We start from the raw sequence: 18,670 nt of genomic DNA, 5'->3' as shown, positions 1-18,670 counted from the left end.
TCGGCAGTTTTGTGACGGGGCAAGTGCCGTTTGCACGCACGTGTCTCGATACACATCCGTAACAGAATACGAATCTGTAACAAATTACACTCACAGTAATACTCAGAGTTAACTCAGTAAGGGAGTACTTTAGCTTAGTTGGAATGGTACAAGAAATATTATTATAATAAATTAACCCAAATAAATCTGCTAATATTTATAAAAAAAAGAGTTCTATACGTTGACAAAGAGCGAATTTTCAGGCAAGTTTTTGACCTAATAAGAGCGTCGGTGGCTCAGTGGGCCACTTGACTTGCAATGTGCAGATCCTGGGTTCGAATCCCGCCATGTACCAATGTGTTTTTCCATTTCCGATTTACATATGTACATTTATCTGACGTTCTTACGGTGAAGGGAAACATCGTGATGCTGCACATATCTGAGAAGAAATTCAAAGATATGTGTGAAGTCAACCGGCACTTGACCAGCGTGGTAGACTATAGCCTAATCACCCTTAACTTAGTGGGACATATAGTGAGCTGATGATGAATGAATGAAAAAGTTGTAGTAATATTAATAGTGAAAATATTTACCCGGACACAGGTAAAACAGTGGGTACTTTCCATGGTTGCAAACATACAGGACATTTGTTCTTCCATCTAACCGCTTGATCACTTTTCTATAAAAAAAAAATCACTCAACAATCATCATTTCTCTAAAATTCTTGTGTCACAATTTTCGTTCCCATACTCCCCCGAAACGGCTTGACCGATTCTCATAAAATTTTCTGAGCATATTGAGTAGATCTGAGAATCGTCCAACATCTATTTTTCATCTCCCTAAATGTTAAAGGTAGTCCACGCCTAATTTTTTTTTTTACAAACACGGACGGAGTTGCGAGCGACAGCTAGTATTTTTATAAACAGTTGAATCAGAGAAGCGAGAATTCAGACCATGATTATGGTCTCGCTTATATAGGTTTCTTGCAAACCCGTGTTTCTCGCTTATAAAGGTTGTCCGTGGGGACTAGAGGATGACTATGACATAAAGAGGCTTCTCGCTTATCAAAATGTCATCTTATTCTTTTATATTAACTATTTGCAAATTTAATAAACAAATAAATCTTACTAATATTATAAATGCGAATAGATGGATGTTTGTTTGAAGTTATCTCCGGAACAGCTGTATTAAATTCGCTGAAATTTGGCAAAGATGTAGAATATAGTCTGGAAGAACACAGAGGCCACTTAAAAGTCTTTTAGACGGAGTCGTAGGCCACAGCTTATACGTATCTTACCTGTGGTGGTGTGGGCAAAGGTAGTGAAGTGATTGGTGAAGCTTTCGCCTCCCACCATCTCAGTAATTGAACACCAAATGCACCATACTGCACAACATTAAGTAACCCACGACCCAGTAATGGGAAAGTAAGTGTCACATCACTGGAAAAAAAAAGATATTTGATTATTAAAGTTGTTAAACAATTCAAATATACATAGTATTGGAGGCAAAGCGGGGATTTTTGGATTTACTCAAGCATAATAGTTAAACATAAGGAGGTAACCTTGCACCAAATTGTACCATATGGATCGCTTCTAGGGTAGCCAATCAAAATATTAGGCAAAAAAAAATGGTTAATATAGATACTAAAGCGCCTGACATTGGGGCAGTTAGAGTTAATTATATTCAGTTAAGTCTACATTTCAAATATTATTATAGACCGCTAACTATGGCTGGCTATTCTAAAAGTGGGATATGGACGCAGACATAGACAACGCAAATGCAATTGCGTATGTCTATGGGCAACGATCACTTCGCTATTTCAGCGATTTCAGGTGGCCGCTCGCTCGTTTGCCACCTTGTTATGTAAAAAAAATGGAACATTTGATTTATGGTAGGAGTACTTGATTGGGTGCAAGGTTACCCCCCCGTAAGTTAAACTGCCATGCTCAAATAAATCCAAAAATCCCCGCTTTGACTCCCTTACCAGAAATACATATACATATTCTCATACCTAATTTGTCCAGTCCGAAGACTTTTAAATAAATCAGACCAACAGTATTCTTCAGGTTCAGGAGTTGGTGCTTCCTTCACTGTAAGGCCAAGTAATGCAAAGTCCAATGCCGGAGATAATGTACTACCAGTCAAATAGCGAGCTAACTGGACAAACTTTGCTGCTTCTAATACGAAATGTGCTATTGAATATAACTTAATCGCTGATTTACGTGCTTGATGACTTATACTCTAGAAATTAAAAGACTTACTATAAAAAATTAGACTATATTTCAATCTTTAAACATAAATCAACATTTTAATACCATGAATAATATAGGTAAACTTTATTTTTCTCTATGAAAAGAAAATGCAATAGCAAATTTGGTGTTTCAGCTGTGGAATTTCACAGTTTTGGTTCAAAATGATATTTAAATTGTCAGCAACCAATGTGTCACTACCACTACACAGAATCTTACTCATATTAATATTATAAATGGGAATGTTTGGATGTTTGTTAGTAGGTAGGTATCTCAACAGCTCAACGAATTTCGATGAAATTTGCCATAGATGTAGAACATAGTCTGTAAGAACATATAGGCTACTTAATTTTTTTATTTTAATTCCACGCGGACGGAGTCACAGGCAACAGATAGTTTTAATATAACTTTTAAAACTGTCTGTAATTAAGTTTTGTTGTTAAATACTTATCAAACAAGCAAATCTGTACCTTGCCAAGTTTTCCATCTTCATAGTCTTCCCTCCATTTCTCAACAATTTTCTCAACTTTATCTTTGATATAGGGTACCAGAACAAGAAGTAATAAAGAACCTTTTTCCAATAGTTCAGGTAATCGAACACCGGAATGAAACTCATTGCTTGGACTTATAGGTACTCGTAATAAGCCATAGAAACACTCTGAGAACGAAGCAGCTGAAAATAAGAAATAATAAAAGTTTTAAATATATATCTTACTAATATTATAAATGTAAATATTTTGACATATGGATGGATGTTTGTTACGAGGTATCTCCAAAACAGCTGCATGGATGGACACTTATACTAACTATAATTACTAATGTAAAATATTCTCCTTTATTAATTTGGATCTACTTGTATATAAGTAGATCGTAGATTTCAAACTACAAAATATTTGTGGATATTAAGTTCAATAAATCTTACCATAATGTTTCAAATAATGATACTGCAAGCAGAAATCTAACAGTAAATACAACTCGTCGTACCATCTCTCACACCATGCATATCTTTGTGGATTGACAACTGCTAGGTACTGGAATTAAAAAAAAGTAATTGGGGTGTGGAAATAAATTTAAGAGTGCATATAATAATGCCCGAAAAATGTAGCGATTTCTAGTAATCAGTTAGTTTAGTAACATGTAATTTTGAGTAAGTGTAGTTCAAAAAGTTTTAAACAACACGTGCATAATAATCTTATCGGAAAGATATGATGTACGTGTTTATTTTTAGTTGTTTTTAGAAGTTATTTTATTTGTAATACTGGTTAATTAATTGACTGTTTGTTTTATAATTCATTTTACCTCTGCAAGTCTTTTCAACGCAGGTTTGACCGTTGCCCCCAAGGCTTCTTGAGCAGCAATTTGAAATACCGAAGGTGTACCTTGAAGAGTTCGTGTTAGATGAGCAGCGTAAACCGCCATGGTTACTATACGATTTTAGATCTTTAGAGTATTTTTTCAATTATTTTCTCTGACATTATCATAAATTCAGATAGATTTTTGTTTTTATTTATCATTTTTCGAGTTGACAATGACATATGACATTATGTGTAATATGTCGAGGTCAAAATGAATTGTTGCGTGTTTATGGAGAGGGCTACATTTTTTTTTGTTTTTGAAATCAACGTTTCAGAAATTGATTACAATTTTAACACCATTACATTAGCGTTTCCATTGCCCGTTTTGTAGTAGAAACTCGCGGTATGAACTCTATACGAGACATTCTGATCGAGGAGTTCTATTGGAAGTGGAAAAGTTTAAATTAAAAATATATAAATTACTAAAAAATCATTTATTAACTTCATATACAATATGATACAAATGTAAAAGCAATCAACAGCACTGTCGCATAGCCAGAAAATAAATCTTTAAGTAATTTAATTGGCAGGAAAACTATTTTCCTTTTTATTGAGCTGTCTAGCCTAAGTCAGGTGTTAGATTAGACTACAATTAAAAATTAACTTTTACAACTCTCTTGACAGTCCGTTACAAGCCATGGTCTAATTTAGCACCATTTACTTTAAAGCGAATTTAAAATAATTTACAAAGCGGGTCTATCATTATATTTTATAATGAACAATTTGGTCCTTTAAAACGAATAATATGTCGTCTATGCTATTAAAAAGATAGAAAATTTCAAAAACTTTATCAGTTGAGATGTGTTTTTGTTAATGCTGTTAAAAAATAAAATGCAGTCAAGATTAAGAATTAAAAACATAAACATACAACTAATTAGGTATTTGCGTTATTCTGTGATAAATAATTTTTATATTTTAGGTTATGTGGTCTTTCATCTGTCAAATTAATTCGAATAAACACAATTGAATTTATAATTTTTTTTATTAAGTATTCGAAATATATAATCGACAATAATTTAAAACAATTTATACTAAGTATATGAGTCCCGATTCCACATAGATCTTTTTAAGTTTGATTACAAAGCTTTATTCAATCTTCTTTTAGGCACATTAAAAGGAAGCTTATAGTTTTATCTCTAAATGTGATGATTGTTTAAGAGTGAAATTTATAAAACTAATATTTACATACAATTATTGTTATAATTATTACAACATATTTGTCATTTTACATATGAAATACATACGAGTGAGAATAATCGAGATTTTAACATATTTAAGTACTTATTTACCCTTTCTAGTTCTTAATACTTTTATTTGTTAAATAAGAAATATATTTTAAAAGGATATTTGTATTTAATTAAATATTAAAATGCCGATTACATAAATCATCATAAAATAAAAAACAAAAAGTTTATTTTAGAACATTCTAAATATAAATGAAATACAAGTTATAAATACATCATTGTTACATCTCCGAAGTTAGCAACGTGTACATATTTTGTCTCTTTCATACTGTGTACTAGTATCACTGACCTCTATAAATGGACTGGCTATAAGACAAGCTATTTTGTGCCAATTTCATTTTCCCCATTTTAGCGCTGATGGTAGAGACTGGTATCTGTGGTGTGGATTCGAACTAATAATATAGAATCAACTGTTACGTGACCTTCATCCATCCATTTATAGATTAGTATACATCCATCTCTCGTATAAGTGTAAACTAACTTCAGGGATATGAGCAGGCACATTTAAATAGTTAATAAAGCGTTAGTTATTAATAAAATTAAGAAAACAGTATTATTATTAATACAAAAATGTAATACATTCTTAATATACAATAGTACATAGGAATAAAAAAAAAGTAAATAATTTTATGCGCTTGCGAAACAAAATCTTCTACTGCAATAGTTCACACTATCTATACAGTTACATATTGTATCAAAGCTATTGAAAAACATCATTGATAAAAAGTGATCACAACATGTTTTCATACAAATTTTCGAAAGCACTTGTGAATAAGGAATGAATTTGTTGTAGTCAAAATGCTTTATGTCTTTTCGAGAACTCCCTTATTCCATTACTAACTACAACCAAAATAAAACAGATCCAATAAAAGCAAAACACATGAATAATTTTAAATAAAAGACAAAAATTCGACATTTTTGGTTTTTAAAAGATTTTTATATTTTCTCCTACTAGACTAGAAAGTTTGCGTTTTAATTATTGAACTAAATGAAGGCATTAGATTCAAATATTTCAATCTTAAAATCGTCAAAAAAATCTACTTCTTTTGACCAAAAATAAAGCGGCAAAAAGGCACTGACTTAGTCGATTTTTTTTTTAACCTTAAAATTATTTTAAGATCACTTAACAGTCCCTTATTTCTAAACACTTTTTTTTCGCATTCACTGCAGTACATCCCCTGACACTGCAATTTATTTCTATCTCAAGTATGGTCCAACTGACTGCAGTATGTTACAACTAACTTCAACGTGTCTAAACTAACTGCAGTACGTTCTTACTATCATCAGTATGCTTCAACTGTCTTTGTATGTTCCAACTGACTTTAGTATGTTCCAACCGACTTCGGAATGTTCCAACTGACTTCAGCAGGTTCCAACTGACTCCAGTCTGTTCCATCTATCTATTTGTGTTTGTGATGTACCGTTTCCCTAAGCTGCAGTGTTCTCCGGGGGCTGCAGTGTAAGATTACTAGCTTGCCGAAGTGTTGTATTGCGGTCTACCCGCCAGCTCTAATAGATATCTATCGGGATGTTCTATCCAATCAGCTGCGGATAGTTTGACCTGAAGAATTTTAAAATATAATTTAAATTATTGTGAAAAGATTGACAAAAAGTACAATTTCTGCCACAAAAAAATTGCTATCGTTGATTAGTACCAACAAAATCAAAATAGACAAAGTTAAAAATTTACTGTAAAAAAAACACTTCAAAAAATGAATGATAATTTAGTTTAAAACTTCTTGTCAATTTAAAATATATCCAATGAGATTATAAACTGATTTTTTTTTAACAAGCCTACTTACGTTTCTTTGCCTCTCTGCCTCGCGCACCTGCCATTTCTTAACTTCTAACTGGTTTTCTCTAGACGTTTGGTCACCACAGCCCCATACCTAAATAAATTTATAAAAATACATTTTTTCAACATATCTTGACATATTTTGACACGAGTATGTTCAGAAATGAATACAAAAATTAGCAATAACTTTTTTCACGTTAATTAAAGTATTTATTTAATATAGTCCACAAATTTACGAGAAGTCCGAAAAAATTACGTAATTTATCGACCCTGCGCAACTTACTCTATGATAATTTTTCTCTTTGACATAGACTATTAAAGCCACAGAGTATATCATTAACCGAAAACAATTTCGACCTTTACTATATTTTTAATATACTCTATGAAAAATTTATTATTTGCAATAAGAAATAGAGCAAAATATTTATATACGTTACTTCAGATATTAGCCAGTATGTAGTCTTAGAAAGAAAAGCGACACTGTGCCGGTGTGGCGCAACACTAGTCTTACTAAAATGTCAACGTCAATGTCCCCTCACTAATCAATCTGACACTTGACTTTGTAAAAGCGCGCCATTCACGTCAAATTATTCTAAATAATAATGTCTGAAAGTAAGTAATAGAATACCTCGATAGCCTGTATCGTGTAAGGCACGCCCTGGAAGGTGAAGGAGTCAAAGTCATCATTGACACACAACAGTGGTTTCCGCGGGTCACTACCAGCTCGTAAGCCGCGCGGATAGCCACGGATTGATGTGTTGAGGTAGAGCATCTTTGGTGCTTGCTCTATTACTGCGAATCTATGGATAGAGCACAAAACGAATTAATCTTTGACAGAAGTTTAAAAAGAAAGATGATAAAGCTTGTGACACTTTGCTTATTTTTAAGTTCATGGTTAAGAGCGTCGGTGGCTCAGGGGTTAAGCACTTGACTGTATTGTAGGTCCTGGGTTCGAATCTCCCCATGTACCACAAATTTTGTCGATTTCCAATTTACATATGTACATTAATCCGACGTTCTTACTGTGAAGGAAAACATCGTGATTTTCTGTGAAAAGATTCAAAGATATGTATAAAGTCAACCCGCACTGAGCCAGCGTTGAGTATGGTCTAGTCACCCTTAACTTAGTATAGGCTAGAAACTCGTCAGTGGGGACGTATAGTGAGCTGATGATGATGATTTAAAACTTACGTGGGATAGAGTTGTATAAGAGCGCAGTCTGGTCCGCCCCAGTACTGGTGTGTTTCTTTCCATTCTTGCGGACACGCTATCACAGCTGTTATCTCCTCTGCCGCAACCACCACTAGTGTTGGACCCCTGGTAAAACATTTCAACATACAACGTTTTGTGTGTAGACCATATCTGATCCGGATCAAAAGTTCGAGTCAAATAGACTTGAACCATTGAGCTGCTAAACAAATTAATTGACAGATCACAGCTCATCGCAATCTTACTAATGTTATAAATGCAAATGTTTAGATAGATGCTTGTTAGAAGGTATCTCAAAATTGCTGCATGGACCTCGCTGAAATTTGGTATAGATGTAGAACATAGCTTGGAAGAACATATAGGCTTCTAATTATTGTTTTAAATACCGCGTGGACATAGTCACGGTCGACAGCTAGTGTATTGTAATTTTGTTAGCTGACGAGTCGCGAGCTGCCTAACGACTCGCAGTTCCCACATGGAATCGCAAATCATCATCAATCTACGCATGTACAAATTGAGCTGAGCTGCGAGTCAGCTCACTGATCTGCAGGTCATCAATGACTAATTGTATGAATCTTTCGAGTTATTTAATTTAGAAACTCAAATACCTGTATGCGAGCGTGTGATGTAAGAATCGGTTAGCACCAAGGCCGTGTTCCCGCGAGGCGTAGAGGGGAGCCCAGTGTGAGGGCACCGCGCATACAAGCCGTGCCAGCCACAGCGCTGCTGCAGACCCACCACCTTACAAAATATAACTAGTGACTAACAAAAAAAACTAACTGCTACACTCAGAGTTGATGTTCCCTAAGAGAGTCCTTTCCTAAGAGAACTTGGTCCCTCACTAACAGGACTTGGATGACGCAGTTATTAAGTGCTTGACCGGATTGGGCTGAAATCTGCGCCTTGGTTCGAACCCTGACATATAGCAATGTATTTTTCAATTTTCGATTTACATATGTAAATTTATCTGTAGTTCATACAGTGAAGAAAAACATCGTGATGCCTGCAAATATCTACGAAGAAATCCAAATGTGAGAAGTCAATCAATGTCAATGTACTGGGCCACCATTGACTACGGAATAGTCACCCCTAACTTAGGGTAGGTTCTAAGCCCCTTGATGCGGATATGACTGACGACAACAGAATCCTTTAATGTAGATTTCTCATACTAAACCAAGGAAGTACACCAAGTCTATTTCCCTATTAAAAAGGTCCATTACTGACGTCAGTTCCCAGGGTGCACTTACCCGTGTGTTGTGCTGGAGGAGGCTTCGCCGGTCTGGAGTAGACCGGTGGTGCGGTGGCGGCTAGAAGCCAGGCGGCTGAGACGGGCAGGAGAGCACCGGAGCCCGCGTGCCACGCGCCGCGCTCCAACACCGGAGTCGCCAGTTCTAAGCCCGCACCAGAACCGTTTGATTCCACGTGCGCTTCGATGTCACGGTGACGTGTTGCTAGCATGTGGACGCAGTATCTTTAGAGAATCAAAATTTGCCGGTTTAAAAAAACGATTGACTGTAGGGTACACTGTATACGATAACCGTGGGTTTCTGAGATTAAAATCTCTGTATAAAACATGTCGTCCATGTCATTTTTGACAAAACAGAAATCACACATTTTGATCTCAGAAACCTACGGTAAGAGGAAAACTAATTAAATGGGAATTTACTCGCCAAAGCCGTTTAATTCGTAAGAATCCTTATTCTAGTATCATAACAACGTATTCTACAATACAAAAAACGCTTTGACAGAATATCCCGTTTACGCGGGACTTTGAAATTAACACAAAAAAAAAATTGTTTTTAAAATCTTACTAATCTTATTAATATTATAAATACGAATGTTTAGATGGATAGATGTTTATTTAAAGGTATCTCCACAACGGCTGCACGGATCTCGAAGCAATTTGGCATACAGAACATAATCTGGAAGAACACGTATACTACTCATCAAGTTTTCTTATATCCGCGCGGACGGAGTAAATCCTAAATTTCTAAAAAGTACATTTACGTATCAATTTTCAAACACAATCACTTACCTGTGAACTGGAAATATTAATCTATGACAATGCTCTCCCAACCAACGCACCACGAAACCAACACTATGCGTGTCTTTCTTATTAAAACATCCATTGATCACCGCTGATAAGGTTTTATTTATCTGTAATTATATCTTCGGTCAAAGATCAACTATGTGGTCTTAATCTTAAATGTTTAATTCACTCACCATTAGACACGTCTGTGGCCCTTCAGGATAATGGTCCATAGACAATTTGTAACTTATATAGAGTAGATTTTTTAAACCATCTGGAGTTACAATACTTTCATCCGAATCTGAAGTAAACATTCTGTGAAAAATAAGATTTTTGCCATAAATATGGAGCAACGATATCTTACTAATATTATAAACTAGGTGTCGCCCGCGACTCCGACCGCGTGGATATATAAAAAAAACTTAATTAGTGGAGCCCAACCATCCATCTATCCACATCACATCCATCTAAACATTCGCATTTATAATAGTAATAAGTTAAATAAAAAGCAGCTCTTCAAGGCATAAATTCGAAAAAAAAATGAATAAATAGTCCTAATCCTAATAAACCTATGTCCGTCTCCTGGCTCTAAGCTACCTCCTCACCAATTTTCAGGCATATCGGTAAAGCCGTTCTTGAGTTATAAATAGTGTAACTAACACGACTTTCTTTTATATATAGGTGCGAAAGCTTAGATGAATAGGTGTTTGTTAGAAGATATCTCCGGAAAGGATCAACGGATCTTATTAAAATTAGGTATAGATGTAGAACATAATTTTGAAGAACACATAGGCTACTTATTTTCGTTTTTAATACATCGCGGATGGAGTTGCGGGCGACAGCTAATATATTAATAATTATAAAAACTTAAATCTCAACTACCGATTACCAACTACAGGATGTCCAAAAAGTCTATAATTCCAAATTATCTGATCAACTAAATACATGATGTTTAATAAATAAGAAATTACAGAATACCGTGAATATTAAAAACAGGATGTTCTTAAATTAATAAATTTTACCTGACATAAGCCTCAATAATAGCATTGTCATCAAGCATGGCCATAATACGTTCGCATTGTTGTTTGAACGTCGACAGATTTATATGTTTGTTCTTGCATTTGCCTGTTTTGTGTAGATATTTGAAGAAGTGTCTCGCCAAATCCGGATACATTGGGAACAGGTATTTCTGCAAAAAAATACTACAATGAACATATCTAGATAGTATATTGTTTATATAAGATTATGTTTGGAGTATAGTCAAAAAAGGATATCTGTACCGGTGAGAGGCGCTGCTGTCGCGGTTGGTTCTATGAGAATATACAGGTTGTCCCAAAAGATTACGTACATAGGATGGAGGATGATGGGTCACAAGGGTCACCAGAAAAATAAAATAAAAATTCCCTCTCTGGGTATCAAAAAAAAATAAAGGACATTTTTTAAAAACTTAAAAATTTTACACCTTCTATAAAACCTACTTAGACATAATAGAAAAAATGACATGAAAACTACAGTACAAAAATCTTCTTATATTTTGATATAGCACCTCTATAAATTTGTATATATTAAAAGTAAAATGTTGTTTAAAAGAGAAAATATTTTCATACAAGTCCTTACAGTGGAAACTATAGTAACAACTGCAATTAATATATAACAATCCTTGTTATCATTCCGATCACTTATATATTAACAACATACCAATGTTAGTAGTTAAGATATCTACACAATTAATAAAATTGGAATGTCTATAATAAATAAAAAAAATCAAATTTTTCGAACATGATGTATATGGTGCTTGTAACGGTTTTTTTTTAATTTTCGTCCGTCTGCTGTGGGTTTTCAGTACCGAAATGTATATACAAAAACATATTCTTATCTCTTTCAGTTCCTTTATAAAAAGAGAGATAACAATATGATTTTATACGGGTATTTTGGCAATGAATAACATAGGAAAATTACTTACAGTGAAACAATTTTCCGTAACTCCATTGACGCCATCTTCTTTTTGTGAGCGTTGAACCAGCAACTGAAAAAGAATGTCATGTTCATAATTAAAAATAATACATTATTTAACATAAGATTTCAAATTACTTGGCGGCTCAAGGTCATTACGCCCCGACACAAAATTAAATCTAATCACACCTAAAGAGGGGTGGCCCATGGATTAAGCACTTGACCTGTAATCTTTTTTTTTATATCATAAAGTGGCAAACGAGCGAGCGGCCACCTGAAAGCGCTGAAATAGCGAAGTGACCGTTGCCCATAGACATACGCAATTGCATATTCGTTGCCAATCTTTAATCGACTCAGGAGAGGATGCACAGAGAGAAAATATATTCCCTTACCATACATCCTCTCATCCGGAAAGTCCACTTTCACTTCCCATACTTTCCTTCCTTTATAAGAAAAAGGGTGAGAAGGGAAAGAGGACTAAAATTAGGCATCCGGGACGCACATTCATCAGACGACAAACAGACACAGACAAAAATACAAATTTATTTATAAGATTATTTAAACAGAAATATTGCAAATCAATGTTAACACGTTAGCTGCCATGTCGGACTATATGTTCGACACGATAATGTTTCAATCAGTCCGTGTCGGACTATGTTTCCGACAAGCCATACTTCCATTCTTATTTAAATAATAAGTATATGGGCAATGTAAATAAGGTATTACTATATTATTAGGTGTTTTCAATTGGTTTTGGACAAAATTAAAAAAATGTTTTTTTTATTCTTTTTTCAAAAAATCATTCTGGCAGCTAACGTGTTAATTGCATACATCTGATATGTCGAAAACATTTTAGTTTTCAATTTGTTATATTTATTTTATATTTCGCGTCTTACCAATTTAATAGGTAAATAATAAGAGATAAATTTAACTGTGACCTACGTTACGGTACACAACTTATCACGCAAAATTAAGCCTTAATAGCACGCGATTAGAGTTAAATTCGAATAACAGACAAATTTATTTTTTATATTTTAACTTTCAATTACACTGCACATAGACGTTATAAAAATAACATAGTCTAGGACAAAGCTTCATATGGGCGGAAGCAAACATGCTTCTTCCATGTACGGATAGACAATCTAGATAAGGCACAGAAAAAATTTAAAAATATATGCCTCTAGCAGCTGTTTCTTTCTGCTAGAGAATTGTTTTTTTTAACTTACACGATAGGTAGTTCTTACATGTCCATGTTTGATGTTAACCTTTGAATAGCTATCAAAGTATGATGGTTAAATCGACCGACAACCCTAATATAGTCAAACCGATATTACAATTTTGCAATTGATTCATTAATATTATTCAAAATGAAATGTTTTTTAATTATTGTTACTAATTTTATCGGAAATTCCAAAAGATTTTACTAGATTATTGTTCAGCATAGATTCATTAATAAAGATTATACGATTACAGTCTTTGGTATTTTAGATAAATTCGATATAATCTTTGAGTTTTTAATCGTTCACACTTTACTTTGTTTTAAATTTAATTACGTACTTTTTAGACTGCTCCTTGACCCGACTTCGTTCCTTACAATGTCAAAACCAATATTCATGTTATCATTATCAAAACGCTTCGAAAACAGATTTAGTAGTCCATGCTCGACTCGGTCGGGGAGACTGCCATGCACTCATATATTTCTTAATATAGTTATTTTCAAATATTTTACCGGCACAAGGGAATTTGCGCGCTGCGCAGTGCTCTCCCTCCGCACCTATTGCGCATGCACGCGCGAAGTTACGAGCTGTCAAGATATCTGAAAACTACTATACTACGAATAAAGGCTTTGTTGTGATCTTGACAATAGGTCTTTAAACGATGACAATTGCTAATAATTGAGACTGTTAAATAAACAGGAAGTGATTATATAAATCAGTTGAATGCTATGAATGTTTTTAAAAACAATACAATTATATTTAAACTAAAAGTTAATGAATTTTGCACTTTTCTTTAACAAAAAAAAGTTTTGTTTTATGAATAAACTCAAAAACTACTGCGCCGATTTGAAAAATTCACTGAGTAATGGGCTATATTTTTTCTATATATTTTTTTAATTGCGCGCAGGTATAAAGGATGTTCAATATTTGAAATGTTGGACTAATTGACTCAATATATATTGTATTGTAAAAAGCTTTAACTTGTTTACGACATTCGGGACTGTACCTATTATTTTCAAGAACTGTCTCAATGGGTTATCAGTTTAACATACTATTATTATTTCTAAGATAACATGAAAGAAGACAGGCGTGAATTGAAAGCAATTCCGCGCTTCGTCTGATGAGTGTGCGTCCCGGAGGCCTAATTTAGTCCTCTTTCCCTTCCCACCCTTTTTCTTACAAGGAAAGGATGGGAAGTGGACTTTCCGGATGAGAGGATGCATGGAACGAGAAAATATTTTCTTTCTGTGCATCCTCTCCTCCGTCGATTAAAGGTAGGCAACGCTTATGCAACTGCGTATATCTATGGACAACGGTCACTTCGCTATTTCAGCGATTTCAGGTGGCCGCTCGCTCGTTTGTTACCATATGATATATATCTATCGACTATTTGTGAAGTTATTCCGATTTGAAAGACCGATAATATTTATTCACCTTACACGTAGGAGCCGCAGTCGTTTTCCTGACTTGTCTCACCTGTATACCAACTATAGTAAAACGCAAATCGTTTACAACAACTTTCCAACGATCCATTACTAATACACAATTAAAAATAAATGTATTGTTACGAAGAAAATCCGACACTGTTCCGGTGTGGTACAACACTAGTCTTATTAAAATGTCCACGTTTATGTCCCCTCACTAATCATTCTGACACTTGACTTTAAAGCGCGCATTTCGCGCCAAATGATTCTAATTAATAATGTATAAAAATATTTATAATATTAACAATCACTTAACTTTACAACAAACACCAATATAAAATTGATTTATATTAAAACTCCTACACTACACTACACTCGACTTAACGGTTGTGTTCTCGCGTTTACAACAATGGATATGAATAAAAACAAATCGGTTATATCTAATATGATAAGATAGGGGCTAGTTGATGTGATTTGTCGGATAAGAAACGCATTAGTCGTGTCGTTGACTAAAAAGGTTCCATTTAACATGTAACTCTTTCCGTAACGATGTATACTGGGTACTTGAACGCGAATGAATGAAATCAAAAACATAATGCGATGAATTGGTAGTCATTGACTAATTATAATTAATTAACTTTTATTAAACACTAATTGTCGCCCGCGACTGCGTCCGCGCAGAATTATTAAAATACACAATTAGATTATGTGTTCCCACAGATTATGTACATTAATGCTAAATTTCATCAAAATCAGTTAAGTCGTTCTGAAGATAAATAATAGCATTCGTCCATCTACACTTTCGCATTTGCAATACTAGCGGTCGCCTGCAACTCCGTCCGCGCGAAATTAAGAAAAAAACATTAATCGTAGTAGATAGTGTTGCCAAAAATTACAAAGAAATTATGCAAACTAGCTGTCGCCTGGGCCTCTGTCTGCACGGAATCTTATGGTGTCTTCCTATGTTCTACTTATATGCCAAATATCATCGAGATCCGTTAAGCCATTCTAACCACCTAAACATTTGCATTTATAACATTAGAAAGAAGAAAGATATATCTATATGTATAAAAGGAAGTCGTGTTAGTTACACTATTTATAACTCAAGAAAGGCTTTACCGATATGACTTAAAATTGGTGAGGAGGTAACTTAGAGCCAGGAGACGGACATAGGATACTATTTATTAATTTTACCTTTAGATGGATGTGATGTGGATGGGTGGATTGGTGTTTGAAGATATCTTAAGAACGGCTGAACAGATCTCGATTACATTTGAATAGAATATAGTCTGAAAGAACACATGGCTACACTAATTAAGTTTTTTATACATTCACGAGGACGGAATCGCGGGCGACAGCTAGTTTATAATATTATATTAAGTAAGATTAGTCAGATGATTTGTCGCAAATCTTAGGACGTTACGGTCGTTGTTTATATTTTTTCGTAGCGTAGCGTAGCTAAAGGTCAAAAGGAAATTAACTAAAGAATTGTGATCAATACGAAAATTATATTAATAAAAAACAACTAATCATATCTAAATATACTTTTATAATAACCCCACAGAAGACTGTTAAATAATGTTTTTTTTTTTAATTTCTTACGAATTGCAGTTCAATACTAAATTTTAAATCAAACTTATTAATTAGTTCATTGGTATACTTAATGGAACATCGAGGCACTAATGACGCAAAATTGTTGATTCATATCACGTATCATGGAGAAGTGCAAATAGATCTGACAAGTGTTTGCCGCACCATGTGATCATCTGCAAACATCGCACGTGACGTATTTAGGGTTGTCACTACTACATAAATAACGAGACTTTTAAAAATAACGTGAAGATTAGTGTGGTTTGGAAATGTTATGGATGATGATGATTTAAGCAAAAAAGTAATGAGATTGTGGATGGCTACAGAGGTAAAGGAAGACCAAAAAAAGTATGGAATGACTGTGTGAAAGAGGATATGCGTAGGAAGGGATAGATTCGGATATGACGGCTGATAGAGTAATATGGAGGAGTAAATACTGTACTGACCCTCTATAGGGATAAGGACAGGTTGTTGATGATGATGATAATGTGAAGTATGTAATGATTCATATAAAACTAATCGAAGAAGACAGGAAAGAAGTGTGGGTGTTGTTTTTTTTATATTGGAGTAATCAATGACCTGGCCTCACATAAATAGAAACGGAGTTGCAGAAACCTACTCCTAATACAAAATCAATAATTTTATTAAAAATTAGTCACTGGTTTCCGTATTATATCATGATGAGATAACATCTACTAAGGAATCTGTGTCATTTCCTATTAACTTTGAATCCTACTAATATTATAAATGCAAAAGTTTGAATGCATGGATGAACATTTGTTACAAATTATCTCTAGAAAGCTTAACGGATCTTGCTGGGATTTGGCATAAATTAAAACATAGTCTGGAAGACACCATAAGATTACTAGCAGACAGAGTCCCAGGCGATAGCTAGTTTGCATAATTATTTTTTAATGTTTGGCAACCCTATATCTAATATTAATTGACCCCATAATCAATGGACAAGTTGAATACAATCACAACTTGTTTTATTGAAACATATACCTTTTTATATCTAATGTACATGGCATGGTGTTCAGAATTATTAAAGAAGAATAATAATTTTAACTAACTATTGCCCGTGACTTCCTCAGCCTACGTTAAATAAATAGATAGTAGCCCATAAGCCCTCAGTATATGCATATAAAATTCCATTAAAATCTGTCAAACTGTATCAACAGAGTATAGTAACTAATATTGTGACCTGAGATGAACATACTATGATTTGTGATTTGTAAATATTTTTATATATTTTACTTATATAATATAAATAATTGCACCTTTATGTTTTTAAACACAAATTAGGCAATTATAAATAATTAATTAATTAAATAACAGGTAAACAGATCAAAAACAATGTATACACAATGTCTGATAAATAAAACAGTATTAACAAATAAACCTAATAATATTACAATAGTCACAAATAACTTGTTATCCCACCCAGAGTGGGTATAGGTCTGACTGAATAGGTCTTTTAATTTTCAGCACTTTTCAGCGAAATATACAAAAACTGCTTATCATTTTTAACATTAATTTAAGGGTCTTTCAAAGATATAAATTACAATTAAACACACATATTTTAAATACAATACTGCACACAAAATGCTTTTATTATTTTGAAATTTGACATTTGTAAGAGTCAATTTAATCTCAGTAATTGCTTAATATACTACATAACTCACTTATGTATTATGAGTCATTCACAAATGTTAGATGTAATAAAACCAATAATTTTATAATCTTTTACCCCTTTTACACATATAAATTGTGTATTTCTGTTGCAAATTATTTTGTTATCAGTAGCTTTATCTTGATATTGTTACGTTGTTTCAGCCGCTATAATACTGATAGTGAATATGGTTAAATAAAATTTTACTTTTAATAGTTGCATTTCGTAATTATACTTCTTTATAAAACAAAATTTTTGAATTATGTTACCATGAAAATTACAACTTAATAGTTTAGCCAAAAAATCATACGCAATTTTTCGCAAGGTTAAATATTCATTAATTTAATGTACTATAACTTAAATAGGGAAGGAAACAATAACTAACCCTGACTACGACCTTGTTTGCATTAACATACCTTTGCAAGTTTTTCAACAGGTACCATTGATGTGGTTTGGGGAGGTTCTATCTTCTCGGGCAGTTCCCCACTTGATCCTGACCGTGTACCTCGCTGCGATCCCCGAGGAGTGCTGGAACCACTACCTCCTTCGCCTGAAGACTTTTCATGGCTATTATGACTTCCCATTTTGTTACTATTCTTTAAGCATTTAAAAACCTCGCTGCCTCGGAATTCACTTTAAAATCAAGAACTAAACTCTTTAAAGTAGTTATTATATAACCCTAAAACTTAAAACAAACAAAGTAATTGTAGTTTCGTGCAATTATTTGGCGATCGGTCAGACACAATTGGACAGATGGTCTTGGACAGATCATTGACAATTTGATTTGATAAAGACCACCACAGATTAAATAAAAATCACACAGACTGTGCAAAATCGTAAATCGCAATGTTCATCGTAGTGACGTAGCCAACTGAAATCGATTTCATTGTTGTACGAACAAATGTTTGTCGATTTAAAATATTAAGGCAATATTCAATTTTCCTTGTACCGGCA

At 33.8% G+C, this 18,670-nt stretch overlaps 2 protein-coding genes across 4 annotated transcripts in view; both read right to left on the bottom strand.

Moving 5' to 3' along the window:
- Pex12 (peroxisomal biogenesis factor 12) overlaps positions 1 to 3,759 on the bottom strand; it is a 4,661-nt gene extending 902 nt beyond the window's left edge. The window contains exons 1-7 of the mRNA XM_013311927.1: positions 3,528 to 3,759; positions 3,151 to 3,259; positions 2,699 to 2,901; positions 1,991 to 2,220; positions 1,277 to 1,418; positions 573 to 658; positions 6 to 74 (exon numbers count right to left, since the gene is read on the bottom strand). Coding sequence (XP_013167381.1) covers positions 6 to 74; positions 573 to 658; positions 1,277 to 1,418; positions 1,991 to 2,220; positions 2,699 to 2,901; positions 3,151 to 3,259; positions 3,528 to 3,647 — 959 coding nt within the window. The 5' untranslated portion in view covers positions 3,648 to 3,759. The remainder of the gene's footprint in view (positions 1 to 5; positions 75 to 572; positions 659 to 1,276; positions 1,419 to 1,990; positions 2,221 to 2,698; positions 2,902 to 3,150; positions 3,260 to 3,527) is intronic.
- Positions 3,760 to 5,786: 2,027 nt separating this feature from the next.
- On the bottom strand, positions 5,787 to 18,526 carry LOC106118012 (uncharacterized). Of its 3 annotated transcripts, none has more exons than XM_013312565.1 (11): positions 18,133 to 18,526; positions 11,824 to 11,886; positions 10,883 to 11,049; positions 10,055 to 10,175; positions 9,867 to 9,988; positions 9,079 to 9,302; positions 8,440 to 8,572; positions 7,814 to 7,939; positions 7,251 to 7,422; positions 6,630 to 6,716; positions 5,787 to 6,388 (listed from the first exon to the last, which is right to left on the bottom strand). In XM_013312565.1, exons 1-11 carry the CDS (start codon positions 18,298 to 18,300, stop codon positions 6,296 to 6,298), a joined length of 1,476 nt encoding a protein of 491 aa, XP_013168019.1. In that variant the 5' UTR covers positions 18,301 to 18,526; the 3' UTR covers positions 5,787 to 6,295. The 3 variants fall into 3 exon arrangements, with proteins under 3 accessions (XP_013168019.1, XP_013168020.1, XP_013168021.1); XM_013312566.1 differs by lacking the exon at positions 18,133 to 18,526 and adding an exon at positions 14,465 to 14,629; XM_013312567.1 differs by lacking the exon at positions 18,133 to 18,526 and adding an exon at positions 13,371 to 13,566.
- Between the last annotated feature and the right edge of the window lie 144 nt (positions 18,527 to 18,670).

Source organism: Papilio xuthus, unplaced genomic scaffold (genome assembly GCF_000836235.2).
Source record: "Papilio xuthus unplaced genomic scaffold, Pxut_1.1 DF827679.1, whole genome shotgun sequence".
Lineage (NCBI taxonomy): Eukaryota > Metazoa > Arthropoda > Insecta > Lepidoptera > Papilionidae > Papilio > Papilio xuthus.
The sequence above is the reverse complement of the archived record's forward strand: the minus strand, read 5'-3'. Positions and strand labels throughout refer to the sequence as shown.

Bases quoted from the DNA above. Each gene is read 5' to 3' on its own strand.
- LOC106118012 (XM_013312565.1), bottom strand. From the start codon at position 18,300: ATGGGAAGTCATAATAGCCATGAAAAGTCTTCAGGCGAAGGAGGTAGT. The intron at 9,303-9,866 runs GTAAGTGATTGT...GATTCTCTAAAG, and splicing joins TTAATATTTCCAGTTCACAG to ATACTGCGTCCACATGCTAG. The intron at 6,389-6,629 runs GTAAGTAGGCTT...AAAATTCTTCAG, and splicing joins AGGCAGAGAGGCAAAGAAAC to GTCAAACTATCCGCAGCTGA.